Raw genomic sequence first — 10,956 nt, forward strand, 5'->3', positions numbered from 1 at the left:
CACTGTTCATTAATTTTGTTAGATTATAAGCCTCAAAACAACATAACAAAATTAGAAACAGGGTGAGTGAGGGAAGGACACTCTCAGACCATTCCCATCTATAAAAGTTCAAAAAATCACAAATGAACTTCTCTCCAACAGTTAACAGTGTTGGAATATAATCACACACAATGACCAATTAGTCTTTATCCCTAGAAATTAAGACATGTTTAATGTAGAAAATGTATTCCTATAATTCATGCTATCAATATGTCAATGGTGGAAATCCCTGTCATTTTAGAATTTGTTCAAATGGGTTTTGATAAAATCCAACATGCATTTCTTTTCTCTAGTTGTGTCCTAATCCAAGGACACATTCTTAAGTATAGTTGTCAATATCATCTTCAATAGTAAAACACTAATAATAGTTTAAATAAATCCATAAATAAAACAAGAACATCTGATTCTCCTGTATAAACTATGGTCATCTCCTAAGGTAGAGCCAAGGAAGAGATACCAGAAAGAAGATCCAGGTATAGGAAAGGAAGAGTGAAAATTAGAACCAACTTTATGGTCACTTACCCTCCTAAGATAACCAAGTAAAGAATCATTAAAATTAATAAAGGAGTAAAGTGTTCTGATTACCACATAATGGTACATGAAATAATAACTTTAACGAAGCCTAGAAATAATCAATTAGAAAACACAGGTGAAATCCATTTCCTTTAGCAACAAAGCTATAAACTACCAAGAGTAAACTGAAGTCGACATGAATGGCATTCACATATGCTGTTAATTTTATAGCCTATACTGAAAGCCTAGTTAGGAAATTGCAAGAAGGACACATCCTCCAAAGGTCGTATCCTCCAGAGTTCCCCGAGTGTGCTCGTGAGCATAGCTTTTCCTCAAAGCGCACAGAGTATGTGTTTACCACATTGAAGGAACACGCATCTCCCTAAGCTGCTCTCGATGTGCGTTGGTGCAGTGTGTGTTTTCTCTACTCTGAACTGAGCTGGTTTCCTCTTATGTTCTGGCTTTGGTTCTGGCATGTTCTCGTGTCCTCATTTTGAGGTCGCTCAGGGCAGGGACTGGACATCTTATGAGACTGGTGTTCTAGCCAGGCACTTTCCACACCTGTCCCCATGTGCGTAGTCACCATAATGTCACAGAGCTAGAATTGTCTTAGGGGTCTTGTTAAAGTGCCTTGTTCAAACACAAATGTCAAATAGGACCTGCTGAACGAGTTTGGTGTCCTTTAGCGGGGGATCGTGTGCTTACTCTTTGGCCATTCTCGTTTTCCTTCTGTTGATCTCAGCCAGCATGTCAGTCTCTGAGGGCAATTTTTTCAGTCCTAAGAAAAAGCAAGAGAGAAATGTAAGGAGGGCTGCGAGACGAGTAAACAAAAAAAAGAAGAAGTTTTGAATGAAAAGAGTTGTAATAATCATCATTTTATGGAACTCATAATTAAAGCACTTTGTATAAAATCCCAAGGAAGAGAATTTCCTATCAATTTCAGGAGTCAGGAGAGGAGTCAACTTCCCTTAAGAGAAATAGTGAGTTGTTCCTCACTTTAAACCCATAACAAAATCTGTGAATACCAAGAATTCTCCCAATGTGTTTTTTAATCTTTCAGTGATACTCAGACTATACTGATATGTCTCAAAATCTTCTCTCTAGACATTTTCTGGCTTGGAGCTCACATCTCAAATACAAGTCCTCAGGCTTCAGAGCAGGTGGGAAATCATTCTTCTCACTGTATCTTCAGGAGTTGTGCAGGGAGGGAAAACATCCCGAGACTGCACTGATGCTTTTGGTAAGAAGTAAAAATCCAAAGTGGCCTGGGTGTGAATGTGAGTGTTGGGGGCCGAGGGAACATGGCAGAATGAAGGTCTGAGTGTGAAAAGACACAGCAACATGAGGGACAGAACAAAGAGAAGTAGGCACAGAACTCTAAGCTGTTCCCCTGTTCTTTCCTTGGATGCTTTCATTTTCAACAGAATTCTTTTAGAAATGAAAAATCGACTTTCTAGAGAATACAAAAGTAATTTCTTATGGCAAAATCTCAGGTGCTGTGGTATAAGGTAAATTGGACAGAAGAGCTCTGGGTGCCTTGCCATTCATGCATAATCACGTAGAAGAGCGGGCCTACCTTGGAACACCCGCACAGCCCATCGGCTCTGGAGTTCTGTTGTGGGGATGAGGGCCCCCACGGGCTGCAGGAGGCCAATGAAAGCCAGTGTTGGCTTCTCCAGCTGAGGAGGGAAGACAAACTTATACATGGAATGCTGGCTGTCCAGGATTGCTAAGTCATCCTCCAAGAAAGGGAAAGAGAAGGTGTATCCTGTGGCAAAGAGGACAGTGTCAACCTTCTCTTCAGTGCCATCCTCAAAGATGGCGGACGTCTCGGTGAACTCCTTCACGTTTGGTTTCATCCGCACTCTTCCAGTGACTATGTGATTTGGCAGGTCGTCACTGACAACTGTTTGATATGAAAAAATTCTGCACGATAAGGAAGGAAATGTAAGGAAGTGAAAATAAAGTTCCTCTTCAAGAAACTGTGTTTGGAAATACTCAGGAAGCCACCACAGTATTTCAATAACGTTAATTATTTTATTGGTATTCTTATAAAGGTAGTATAGTTTATTGGATAAGAACTTGATTTTCAGAGTTAGAAGTCAGCTTCTGTATTGGTTCTACCTATTAGCCACTGAGACCTTGGTCAAATCCCAAAACACTTCAGCCTCAGTTTCTAAATTTGTGAAAACAAAATGATACAATAGCAAAATCAGATTGGGCCAATCAAGTGATAATACATACTAAATACTATTAGATAATACTTAAGTATTGTTTTGATTTTTAACATATTTATTTCATCTTAATAATATGTAAATTTTGATGTTAGTTGGTCATTAATATTTTTCAAGGATCTACAAGGTGAAATGGAATTTTTTCTTTCTTTCTTTCTTTTTTTTGGAAGTACTGGGGATCTGTTGCATTAAATACTCTTCAGTGCCTAGGAGAGCTTGCAGTGAGGCAAGATTCCAATTAACATAGTAATGAGGGAGATGTAGAGGGGAGCTGGCCACCTCTCTCATCTTTGTCCTTTGGAGGGGATCTGAAAGGGGTGACCTGGGTGGTAAAGTCATGGAAAGCACCCATAAACCATCAACCTCTGAAGGAAACCACCCGTGCAGTGGGCAGGTGACGAGTCCCATGGTTGCCCCTTGCTTGTGAGGGTGGCCCTTTATCGTGTCTCTGCCCACTGCCTGCGGAGCACTAAGTGATCAAATGTCCCAGCCTTCTCCACTGAGTCCTCCAAGTCCTCCCCTTGGGATCCAAAAACAGTGGGCTTGGGGCTTTGGCAGCCCTGGGGTTCAACAGGTCAAACACAGGGCTTGGTGTGTGCTAAGCAGGCACTCTGCCACTGACGACGGCCCCAGCCTTTTATGCTTTACTTTGAGAACTGGTCTTCCTAAGTGCCCAGGCAGTCCTCCTGCTTTATCCCCCTGACTAGCTGGGATCACCGGTATGGGCCACCAACCCCAGTGAAATCACAGTTTTGAATTCAAGAGCAAACAGAGTAGTTGACAGGTGATGGCAAACAGAGGAAGTAAGGCAGAGTCACATGGTCAGGACTCAAATAAGGCAGATGTTTGAGTCTCTGTCCCCCTGCCCCAACACAGATCAATTATACCTTAGTGGAATTCCAAGAACATTGGAAGGAAATAACTTGAATATTATCAATCAAAATGCATTCTAATCTCAGTTAGAATGGTCTCCTTTGATCCTGGTTCTTTGCAAATAACTTACAGACTCTGCTGAGCTGCCTGGCCGTCCCAGCCCAGGTGCACGTACCTGTGTGCAGCCTGCAGCCCGTAGTTGGCGTGGTTGAACCTTGCGTTCAGTTTCTTCTCTGCCCACCTGTTGATGAGGAACGAGGGCAGTAGTTTTTGGAGTGCCCTATTGTACCGGGTGAAGAGGGCGGTGTCCATGGGGTTGCCGTCATCCCACACCCGGTTCCAAATCCACGCGCCTCGTCTCGTGCTGAGGAAAACCTGCGAGAGAGGAGAAGCCGCCCAGTAACAACTCTGTCTTCTCACCTTGATGTCAGAATGAGTGTAAAATGCCAACCTGCTCAGCAACACGACTGATCTCGCCAGCCACATCTGCTCCAGAGTTCCCGATGCCAATCACAACCACTCTCTTCCCGGCAAAAGTGTCTGGCTGCTTGTACTCCCAGCTGTGCAGGTACCTGCCCCGGAACTTCTGGATGCCTGGGAGGAGAGGAGCAACCCACGTCAGCAGCACAGACGGGAACGGGGTCTGGCACAGTGTGCCTCCAAGCTGAGGCTGTGTCTCTTCCACCCGCTTTGCTGCTGTGGGTCAGGCACTGTGCACATGTGCACACTCACACATGCACACACACACACACACACGCACTCACACGCACACACACATGCACACTCACACACTTGCACACACTCACACACAATGCACACTCACACACACACATGCACACTCACACATGCACACACTCATACACACATGCACATACACACTCTCACACACTTCACTGGTTGCTCACTGACTCCCGCCTACCTCTTCTGCCCACACACACTGACACACATGCACACACACTTGCACACACTCACACACAAGTGCACACTCACACGCACACATGCACATACACACTCTCACAGACTGCACTGGTTGCTCACTGACTCCCACCTACCTCTCCTGCCCACACACCTGCTCCTCCCACAGCAAGGGTGTGTTCTCCTGGCCAGGCCACACTCCATTGCTCACTTGCTTCTTCTTCCTGGAAGGCCAGACCCCTGCCTTGGCTGCCTGGGGAAGGCTGGGCTTCCAGTTCCAGGGGTACCTCTATCATCTGAGTGCTCCTCTCTGCACCCCACTGTGCCAGGAAAACGCTTCTGTCGGTGCCCATGCTAGCGTGGGCACGGAGATTCTTGGATTCAAAGATCTGTCCCTCACACTCATCAGTTAAATACCTGCAAACTCCTGTAAGGGCAAATGCTTCTCAGTGTAATGGCCGCTGCAGATCATGACCCCGTCGAAGATGTAGGATTGCTGCTTCCCATCAGCTTCTACCACAACATCCCACTGGCCAGAGGATGAAAAATCGGGGCGCTTCCTCACACTGCACACCTTCGCCTGGGAAGCAAGGGCCAAGGCAGCCTTAGTGCTAGAGCACTGCTCATCTCCATTCCCCAGAGAACTCTGGGTTCACAATAAGGTGGGTGGTGGCTTCTCTCTCCATAGCTCCTGGGATTTTATAATTGTATGCACAACAACCTCCTAGAATTGTTTCTTCCCTAGGATTGAGGTACGTTGGGCAACGTAATACATGAAGTTGCATTCCTAAACCTGTATTCTACATCTAATATGATTAACTGAAGCCTCAGCTTTGGGACCAATGCAGAGACAGTGCACCTTGGAGGGGACCTAAGTTGGAAATGTCTTCACTAATGTAGAGAATGTGCTGAGACACCAGGTCTCTCTAGAACTGTGGTGGACATGCACACTGGACGGGCGCCTCTGCCTGCTCTGGCTTGTGAAGACTTTGCGAGGACCCACGTGGAGGTGCTGAGCAGGGTTTGCCTTCCTTACCAGGAACTCGATGTGTTGCATGAGACCAAAGTGCCTGGCGTACATCCTGAGGTACTCCATCATTTTGGAATTGTGCATGTAGTTGGGAAAATGGTCAGGGACGGGGTAGTCGCTGAAGGCTGTCATCTCCTTGGAGGTGTTGCAGGTCAAGGATTTGTATATCCCAGCTCGTCCAGTGTCGGGGGTCTCCTGTGGGAAGCAAACCGGCCGTGGCCTCCAGTGTTCAGGCACACAGTGGGGAACGAGAGGGGGCCGTCAGCCTGTGGGTTTGGGACTAGTGGTCCTTGTGGGTCTCTGCAATGGAGCTGAGCAGTAAGGAGGTGCTGGAGTCAGCCCATGTGGAGATGAGATGAGTAGGATCCTCCTCATGATGATGGACCCCAAGTGTGCCCTGGTCGTCTCCCAACAGGAAAATGTCCAGACAGATCAGAAAACCCAGGAAGGACGGGGGGGAGGAGGAGAAGAGGGAAAGGGATGTACCAGGAATGAACTGGAGCAAATTATGAACTTTATACCTGTGGCTATGTCTCTATGAACCCACTATTATTTGTAAATATAACACCCTAATAAAAACATTAAAAGTAATCAAAACACGACACAAGAAACAAATTCTAAACCAACCCAAAAGGAAGAAACATAAAACCGAGTGGTGAAGAGAAGTTTCCCCAGGAGAAATTCAGCCTCGCAGCTGGAGGAACATGGATTAGGAGGAGGCCCTGGAAATAGGCACCACGTAACCCGAGAGGAAGCAGTCATGAACACGTGGTGTGTCAACTCACTAAGTGACACACCAGGTGAAATCAGGCAGGGCCACGAAGGGGGACACTGTGTGAAGACTGTGTGCCACGTGCTTAAAGTCTCGCTGTTGTTCAGAAGCGTGAGCTGCCTCTGTCCATCATGGAGGGTCCATGGTGAACACACTGCTTTCAACTGCATCCAACCCGCCCACAGAGCAGCGAGAAGGTGACCCGCGGTGTGCAGGGAAGGGCCAGGGTCCGCATGCAGGTGACCTCCGGCCTGTCCCCAAGTCTGCCAAGCAGAAGGACGTGTCAGTTTTATGTGCAGAAGCCCAAGTGCTCCTGGGGGCTGTCAGGGAAATGCAGGAAGGAGGGTCCTGCAAGCCTCGGGAGTTTCAGCTTCGTCTCAGTGTGGACATTGCCACTTATAAGGGACACCAAGGAGTGAAGGAGGAATTGCTCAGAGTGGACAGAGTTCTGGCTCCTGTCAGAGAGGAAGCATCTCTTCACAGACACAGCTGGCACTTCACGGAAGGAGCACAGAATTACCTCGTATCTCCACAGTCCTCCAATGTCGCTGCCTTTTTCAAAACATGTGGGCTCCAGTCCCTCCTCCAGGCAGCTCTTAATGGCCCCTAATCCGCTGACCCCGGCGCCAATCACTGCAATTTTTTTTGCTTTCATGGCCTCTGAAATGAAGGAGAATTCTTTCAGTTTTGTTGTGATAAAGTGAAATTTTCTAGCCACATCAGAGGTCCCAACAGTTTAGGATTCCTTTATGGTGACAGAGTGTGGTTGCTTCTGCAGCATGTGTTATGTTAGACTGGAACACACCCTCCCACACACACATGCACAGACACAAGCACACACACACACACACACAAGCACACACACGCGCACACCCCAGCCCCGTATGACAGACTGTTGTGTGTGATATTCAAGCAAGTGTAGGGAGAAAACATCTTTTAAATTGTGAATCTGCAGGTCATAGAGGAACCTGCTTTCTAATCATCATTCCCAAAAAACATAGTTAAACCCCCAACATCATCCTTAGAGAGCATCAGGTATGACAAGTGATCTAGAGATGATCCACAGCACGTGGGAAGTCCTGGAGGTGTATGCCAGCATTGCTCCATTTTACAGAAGGAACTAGAACCTTCTGAGATGTTTGAGATCCTGGAACTGGCCCCCCAATTTCATGGGGTGATGTATATGTTGACCAGAATCTGGTCGCATTATTAGATCATGAAAGAGTGCCTCACTGAATCCAGAGTTTCATAGTTTCTGGCTGATTGACAACCCTTCTTAACAGAAATATTGTGGCTCTTCATCCTCTCTTAACCTCCGACGTGTTACTCATATGCCGCAGGTGGCTGTGCGATGGCTGGTGAGCTCAGGGCGTTCTGGGACGTGTGCAGGCAGCAGAAGTGGGCATGGCCGGGCAGAGCCCAGTCTCCAGGGCAAGACGGAAGGGGTGTGCGTAAGGCAGTGCTGCCTCTCTAACAGCAATTCAGTGGACAGTCCAGGAGGAAAAGTGCAAAAGCATGGGATCACAAGTTCCCTTGTCCTTCCTTGGGAGCACTGAGAAGTAACCCTGGAGGGCTGGCTTGGGGCTGAGGGAGCCCTCTGGACTCCCCTGGTTTCCTCGAACCTCCATTATCGGAGAGGGAATGCTGGCTCCATCCTGCTGGCTGCTCTGCTCTCCACAGGGCTTCCAGGGCTCCCGCTGGGTCAGGCTCACCTGCTCCTGGACCTTCTCCCTCTGACACCCTCTTCTGCAGGCCACCAGGACAGAGCACAGCACTGGGCCCCCTCCCAGTTCCTGTCTTTTGCTTGCTGCTGCTCTTGCCCAGGGGGTCTCTCCTTGCCGTGTGTACCCAGCTACACCTGTCCCTTAAGGCTCAGGCCCCACAGTCCACTGGGTGAGTCGGTGCTCAGACTGTGTCCCCTCCTGCAGCTCCTGACCATGGTAGTCTCCTCCTGCACAGCAGAGCTGGCAGTGCCCCGTGTGACTCTGCCCTCTGTGGTCCAGTGTTCTGCTCCTGCACGTGGCTCTGGCCCTGTCACACCCCTTCTTTATCTGGCTGCTAGAGCTGGAGGACAGGACAGCACCATGTCTTGTGTCCTCACTGCAGTGCCACAGGGCGGCAGGGGACTCAGAGACAGAGGGCGCTGGGACTCGTGGCCAGGCCCTTCTTGACTCCGTCTTGTTTGATGTGGACTCCTGCCTCCCTCCCACTCTGGGGACACTTCTGCAGTGTCCCTTCTGAGTTTCCCTGATCTGGACCTCATTCTCATCTCATGGTGGAGAGCAGTGTCGCAGTCCCTCCCACTCAGTCTCGTCTCTCCCCTGCAGGGCTCTGATGGGCACCCTGGTCGTCCCTGCCTCGGACATGATGGCTGTCTCTGGCCGTCACCCTCCCAGGCAGCTTCCTAACTCTTGCCTTGAGGGAGCGCAAAACCCACTCTCCAGCCTGCTTGAGTGGGAACGCCTGGCGTGTGCCCTGACGCCAGCGCTGGGTTCAGTGCCCATTTTCCTCAGTGTCTGTCCCTGTCTCGCTTAGAGCCACACAGAGAGGTTGTGGCTGGTGCCCACATGTGCACAAATGTTATGTGTGTTCCTCACTGTCTTTCATGCTTGGAATCTGGGTTGACTTCAGAAGGTCTCCACAGTGCACTTAATGTTGGAAAACGCAACTCTCATCCCGTCTTAAATCCACATCCCTTTAATGTCTAGAATACCTCCTGCTCACGTGCCCCTCTCACAGCTGCACACTGCTGCCTTGAGCCCTCTGATTTCTAACCCACGGTTGCTGCATGCTTGCTATTTTTAGGAATCACAAAGGCCAACCAAAGTACAATACACAATTGCATTTCCCCTAGGCAGAGCCTGCCCAGTATGTGCCGCCTCAGACGCTCTGGCTTCATGTTTGTATGCACACAGTTCCGCATGGGTGGAGGCTCTCCAGGAATATTTGTTAACCGAGTTCCTGAGTTTTAAAGGCTGTAGACTTTTCCATTCTATCATTTCCTGTTGCAGAATTTATTCTTCTCTTGGTTGCCTCTCCTACAGAGAGTCAAGAGTTTTCTCGCTGTTTAGAGCCATTTCTGAGGGCCACATTGTGCTCTAGTCCTTCATGTGACTGACTCTCCTAGGTAATTGTAGGTCATGAGAAGGCAGCCGTCCCCCTCATGTGCTGAGTCCCTGTGCCCACTCAGTAAATGGCAGCCAGTACTCTGGTGAGTAGGCTTCCTGTGGGCACCAACAGCCAGTGCCACCTGATCTGCTGGGCCAGATGCACTGTCCACTACGTCCTGTCGTGTTTTTCATGGGCTCCTGCTGGTTTTGGGGCTTTGAATTCCATTGTCCCTAGTTCCTGGCTCCTCTCAGTCTTGATTTTCACGTTCATATGAACTCTTAATCAAGAGATGAGTGTTAAATGGTAATAACATAAAGTAGCTGTTGGGCGGGGAGTAAGGACGAGGACTAGGTAGAGTCACCAAGGAACGTAGGTGCATTGGGAAGCTAAGCCCAGGGCCGAGGTGGATGTGTCACGTGGCAAAATGCACGTCTTAAGAGGTCAGTGCTGGTTCTCCTGATGGAGAATATCCTTTATTACTTCACATGGCAACACCAGACACACTATTTAAGATCAAGAAATGCAGCAATCCCCCAGGACAAGTTTACTGTTAGCAGGGTGTTTGGAAGCAGTGCAGTAGGAGTTAGGAGGGAGGCGGTGGCGCAGGCCGAGGAGCAGTGTCCCGCCTGGGTGACCGTGGCATTCTGTTGTCCCAGAGGGAAGGCCCTCCAGGAGGGCCCGTCCTGTCTGGAGTGGCCCTGTGAGCAGCTGTGCTGCTGACTCCTGTCCTCACCCAGGTGTGGCCTTGGGTGCCAAGGCCTGTGCTCCGAAGCCAGTCCACCCTCCTTGCCGGCCAGCCGTCTCTGGGCTCCCAGGCGTCCTCCCACCTCCAGAGGAGCCTGGCCTCTGGTCTGCTCCCATCCCCGCCCTCTCTCAGCCTGGCCCCTTGTTCTGGGAGGCAGTTCTCGAGAGCTGCTCCAGAGGCCCACGTCCTGCTCTAGTGGGCAGTGAGATGCCGCAGCCCATTCCCACATGACTGCTGCTGTCCCTGTGCAGGAGGTCAGCCTCCGTTCCCCTGGGGCTCAAGCAAGGGGCAGCCCTCCAGCATCTCGTCAGAAAGACCCACAGAAAGAGCCGTCTCCGCTCTCATCCCCCAGTGGCATGTCCTCACCCCACGCGTTAGTTAGGCTCCTGCAGAGAGACCCAGCCAGCACCTAGCAGGAGGCACACAGAGGGATGCAGACGCATGGAGGGTGCTGCCCGGGGAAAGTGGCTCACGTGCTGCTGGAGGCCAGGACAGGCCGTCCTCAGGCTGAGACCCTGTGGTGCTGGTTGTGTGGCTCCGTCCAGGAATGGAGGCTGCAGACCCGGGCGGTGATGGGCACCTCTCTTGAGGCCACGGAAAGAGCTGCGGCGAGTCCTGGAGTCCTTGGGCCCAGCACCTGGCGTTCTGATGTCCAAGCCAAAGGGTGTCCCAGCTCTAGGGAGAGAGAGAAGGTGGGTCCCTCTCTGCCTTTTATTCTGTTCTT

At 49.8% G+C, this 10,956-nt stretch overlaps 1 protein-coding gene across 1 annotated transcript; it reads right to left on the reverse strand.

The window, feature by feature from the left end:
• Window positions 1-1,253: 1,253 nt before the first annotated feature.
• LOC124083383 (flavin-containing monooxygenase 5-like) lies at window positions 1,254-7,031 on the reverse strand. The gene is made up of 7 exons (XM_046429973.1): window positions 6,897-7,031; window positions 5,611-5,799; window positions 4,992-5,154; window positions 4,111-4,253; window positions 3,835-4,034; window positions 2,129-2,478; window positions 1,254-1,330 (listed from the first exon to the last, which is right to left on the reverse strand). The coding sequence occupies exons 1-7, from the start codon at window positions 7,029-7,031 to the stop codon at window positions 1,254-1,256; spliced, it is 1,257 nt and encodes a 418-aa protein (XP_046285929.1).
• Between the last annotated feature and the right edge of the window lie 3,925 nt (window positions 7,032-10,956).

The sequence above is a fragment of the Marmota monax genome, unplaced genomic scaffold (assembly GCF_021218885.2).
Source record: "Marmota monax isolate L192 unplaced genomic scaffold, Marmota_monax_Labrador192_F-V1.1 WCK01_AAM20220418_F8-fsc00055, whole genome shotgun sequence".
NCBI lineage: Eukaryota > Metazoa > Chordata > Mammalia > Rodentia > Sciuridae > Marmota > Marmota monax.

Excerpts from the sequence above, each read along its gene's own strand:
- LOC124083383 (XM_046429973.1), bottom strand. The coding sequence starts at position 7,031 with ATGAAAGCAAAAAAAATTGCAGTGATTGGCGCCGGGGTCAGCGGATTA. Across the intron at positions 5,155-5,610 it reads TGCAACACATCGAGTTCCTG|GCGAAGGTGTGCAGTGTGAG; the intron begins GTAAGGAAGGCA and ends CTTGCTTCCCAG. Across the intron at positions 4,254-4,991 it reads GCCCTTACAGGAGTTTGCAG|GCATCCAGAAGTTCCGGGGC; the intron begins GTATTTAACTGA and ends CTCTCCTCCCAG.